This window comes from Populus nigra, chromosome 2 (genome assembly GCF_951802175.1).
Source record: "Populus nigra chromosome 2, ddPopNigr1.1, whole genome shotgun sequence".
NCBI classification, from domain to species: domain Eukaryota; kingdom Viridiplantae; phylum Streptophyta; class Magnoliopsida; order Malpighiales; family Salicaceae; genus Populus; species Populus nigra.
In genome coordinates this window covers 38,485,529-38,488,929 of record NC_084853.1, presented here as the reverse complement: position 1 = coordinate 38,488,929, position 3,401 = coordinate 38,485,529, and the positions used below count along the sequence as shown (strand labels likewise).

The 3,401-nt window shown below is 33.2% G+C and overlaps 1 protein-coding gene across 2 annotated transcripts; it reads right to left on the bottom strand.

Annotated features, from left to right (window-relative positions):
• Positions 1–205: 205 nt before the first annotated feature.
• Positions 206–1,908, bottom strand: LOC133683158 (protein CURLY FLAG LEAF 1-like). Of its 2 annotated transcripts, XR_009836761.1 has the most exons (3): positions 1,404–1,908; positions 719–1,198; positions 206–632 (listed from the first exon to the last, which is right to left on the bottom strand). XR_009836761.1 is itself a non-coding variant. In XM_062106687.1 (2 exons), exons 1-2 carry the CDS (start codon positions 1,623–1,625, stop codon positions 848–850), a joined length of 573 nt encoding a protein of 190 aa, XP_061962671.1. In that variant the 5' UTR covers positions 1,626–1,908; the 3' UTR covers positions 679–847. The 2 variants fall into 2 exon arrangements, 1 of the variants encoding a protein (XP_061962671.1); XM_062106687.1 differs by lacking the exon at positions 206–632 and having other exon boundaries at positions 679–1,198.
• Between the last annotated feature and the right edge of the window lie 1,493 nt (positions 1,909–3,401).

Genomic DNA, 3,401 nt, shown 5'->3' with positions numbered 1-3,401 from the left:
CATAAATGGTTGGTACCAGATCGAGGGCTCCTGTCATTAAGAAAGTTTTTTTTATAAATTTTTTGAATTCCAATATATAAAAAACATTCAAGAAAATTTATTAATTTTTTTTACACAAATTAGTTCAGATGCTCTTATTGTAGAATAAAAAAAGAAAAAAAACATTTCTTAAGTGCATGAATTGCATACCATGCATACGAACACGTTATCTAAGCATCGAATTTTTTTTGTTTCTCTTCCGATAAATCAAACCGTGAAGTAATTAAAATGTGACATCAAGAACCATTAAAATCCAATACTAGTTGGCAGCACAGGATTAAATAGCAGCATGCACGGAGCCCAGAAGCCACGCAAATCCCTAGATATTTTCAGCAGGAGACACTTCAGGAGATTAACCTGGCTTCCTTTAAATGTCAATAACACCCTACAACTAGCAAGAAATGAGCTTTGAAAACTGAATCAGCTCTACTGATTTTTCCTTGGAAACTGTCAGATTCTCAATATTGATTTTTCCTTGGAAAGGTGACCCCAAATCCAGAATTTGTAGATATGATCTTAATTCGTCATAATTAGTTAACAACTGTGCTGTTGATGCCTGATGGACATGGCAAGAGCCGAAGTAGCAAAATGTCCTGGCAAGTGCGGATAAGAGTTAAAAGGATACTATGCAGGAAAGAGTTACAGGAAAATCACGCTTTCATAGCTAGATTCTATTTACCTAATTTTTCTTTTCTTTCATGAAAACGTACAACATCTGAAAACATATATAGCTTCATCGATCACAGAGTCATTGTATGACTTCTGCCACTAGTACTACATAATTTGTATCGATCTCGTGTTGAGGCCATTAATTCAAGAGGCTTAAAGTACTCAAGGACCTGGTGGGAGAGACTTTTCGCTGTGGGGATTGAAGGGTTGGAAAAGAGTGGACATACTTGCAGTTGGGGCAAGAAGGAGAGGATTTGGAGAATATGACAAGAAGATGGCAATTCAAACATGCCAAAGCTACCATGTTGCTGTTGCTTGAGGCATGGTTCTTGTTATTAGAATCTTCAAGTGAGGTATTGGAGCTGCTGCATTCATCAGGACAGTTTGGAATTGTTGATGACATATTGAGCTCAAGGTCTAGCTTTTGGTTCTTGGGCCAGTTCGAACTCTTTCTCAATGTTTTTCTGTTCAGATAATACATTCTCCCTGACTGCAAAAACCACAATTTTAGGAAATATCAGACTTTGAATTGACAAGAAAGCATATGCACTTCATTATCGAAGTGTGTAGGCATTAAATTATGACATATCAGCAGTTTTATAGCTAGAAATTAAATTGTACACTAAAGCAGAATTAGAGAGTGATCTGTGTGCGTGTCAAGCAAACAATATACAGAAAGAAAGAAAGATATATACTTCAAGATCAAGGCATTGCTCCCAATCCAATGGTAGCGGGTCTTTAACATGAAGGTCGACACTTGCTTGGATTGGTGGTCCATTTTTGAGCAGCTGATACTGATCAGAGAAGAACTTCCTCTTCCTGGAAGGGGTGTTTTCAGATTCTGATGATGATGAGCTATTCCTACTTTTTTCGAGAACAAACTGTGCTGGAGCTAACGACAGCTCTGTGAGTTCCATTTTATGTATATGTCCACCGAAACTTTTTGCTCCCTTTTCAGTACTTTCCTTCTACTTCTGCCCTGCAACTTGTCTCTGCATCCTTTAAATCAATTCTCGAAGTCGAGGGAAGAGATAAAGAGTGAGATGAGAGGTAAGCCAAGAGCCGATTGAGGAAACTTTGCAAAGAAACAGATACTTCAGGCAGAGAACATCCCCAAGTACTCTTCTCTCCTATGGGTTTGCAAGAACAGGATTCATGCAGGAGAGGCGTGTCTACTAAAGAGGGTCCTTAAATTGCTTCCGTCATACCCATTATTAAGAGGAGGGCAGGCGAAGCATTAAAGGTGGCTAGTAGATGCCAGCTTTAATGCCCCAAAATCCAACTCTCCCTTTCTAAACATTTAAAACGAACCTACACATGATCGATACCTGAAATCCAATTTCATGGCCGAGTTAATTTCTCAATTTTAAGTCCACAACTAACTATTGTATTCCAAGTCCTTCGTTAAATTTCATATCGACAACTTAATTAACAGGTTCAAAGTTCGAGAGATGGAGGAGAGTTAGGCTTGTATATTGTGTAGTTTAAAAGTAGTTATGGTAGGATTTGTGATGCCAGTAATGTTTTTGTGAGCATACTTTTTGTTTTTTTAAACAACAAATATAAATTCATAATATACCAAGTGGATAGGTTGAAACTGATCTTTTTTTTAAAAAATTAAACTATGTTTTTTTTTTATCATAAAAAGAAAATGTTCGATGCAAGTAAAATTCTTTGACAATGTTACTAAACCTAGTTAAAAGAGTTAATCTTGAAAATTCTCAATCTAACTTATTATTTAACTCGAGTTTTAAATTAAATTATATGAAAGTTGCTAAAACATAACCAAGTTAACTTTGACAGGTCTAAAAATAACCTTAATAACCGATAAAAATATAGTTTAACAAAAAATATTTTTAAAAAACGTTTTTCATCACATTAACAAACAAGTAATTAATATAGTGAATATCTATTTAAGGACGCAAGGTTGCAAGCTGCCAGACTTTAACTAGCTAGTCCTATTACCAATTAAGGTGCATAAATTTAAATCCAAAATCTCTTGACAAATGCCATATATTTGATGTGAAATCGAAAAATATTATTGTTCACATCAAGTGTGCCGATGACTCTATCATAGTTTAATAAGTTATTAATCACTTCCTCTTAATATATATATTTTTACTTCTCGATTAAATAGAAAATATAACATCTATATCGAAAAAATGAAAATCATTTCGGAAAAGGAAAAATTATTTTGGAAGACATTGCTGAGCCTCAACTACGAGGTTTGTTTCTATATAGAATAATTTGAATGTACATAATTCTATGTTACAGTTTTATAGTGTAGTATATGATGTTTTTTAAAAGAATTTTTTACTTAAAAATATATTAAAATAATTTTTTGATATTAGCCAATCAAAACCACAAAAAAATAAAATAAAAATAAAAATTTGATATTTTTTTCAAGTAAAATATATTTTTAAAAAACATCAAAAAAACAAAAGTTATCATATATATACTTTTAAACACACCTAAAATATTCATGGAGAATTTATCACTGTATACAAGTTCATTGCATATCCAACATTTTTTTGTAAAATACATACAAAATAAAAATACAAATGCACTCATGGAGTTTTTTTCTTGATGTAAATATTATGTATAATGTCCGTTACATTTTTTTTTTAATTAACATGGGTATTGACTGAGTCAGCTTACGTGTACCTTAACTAATCCCACGAGTCCTGAAGTTA

What these genes read in the sequence shown, in the direction of transcription:
- LOC133683158 (XM_062106687.1), bottom strand. Translation starts at nt 1,625, where the DNA reads ATGGAACTCACAGAGCTGTCGTTAGCTCCAGCACAGTTTGTTCTCGAA. An exon ending in AGCAATGCCTTGATCTTGAA is followed by an intron (nt 1,199 to 1,403) that starts GTATATATCTTT and finishes TGGTTTTTGCAG; the next exon opens with TCAGGGAGAATGTATTATCT.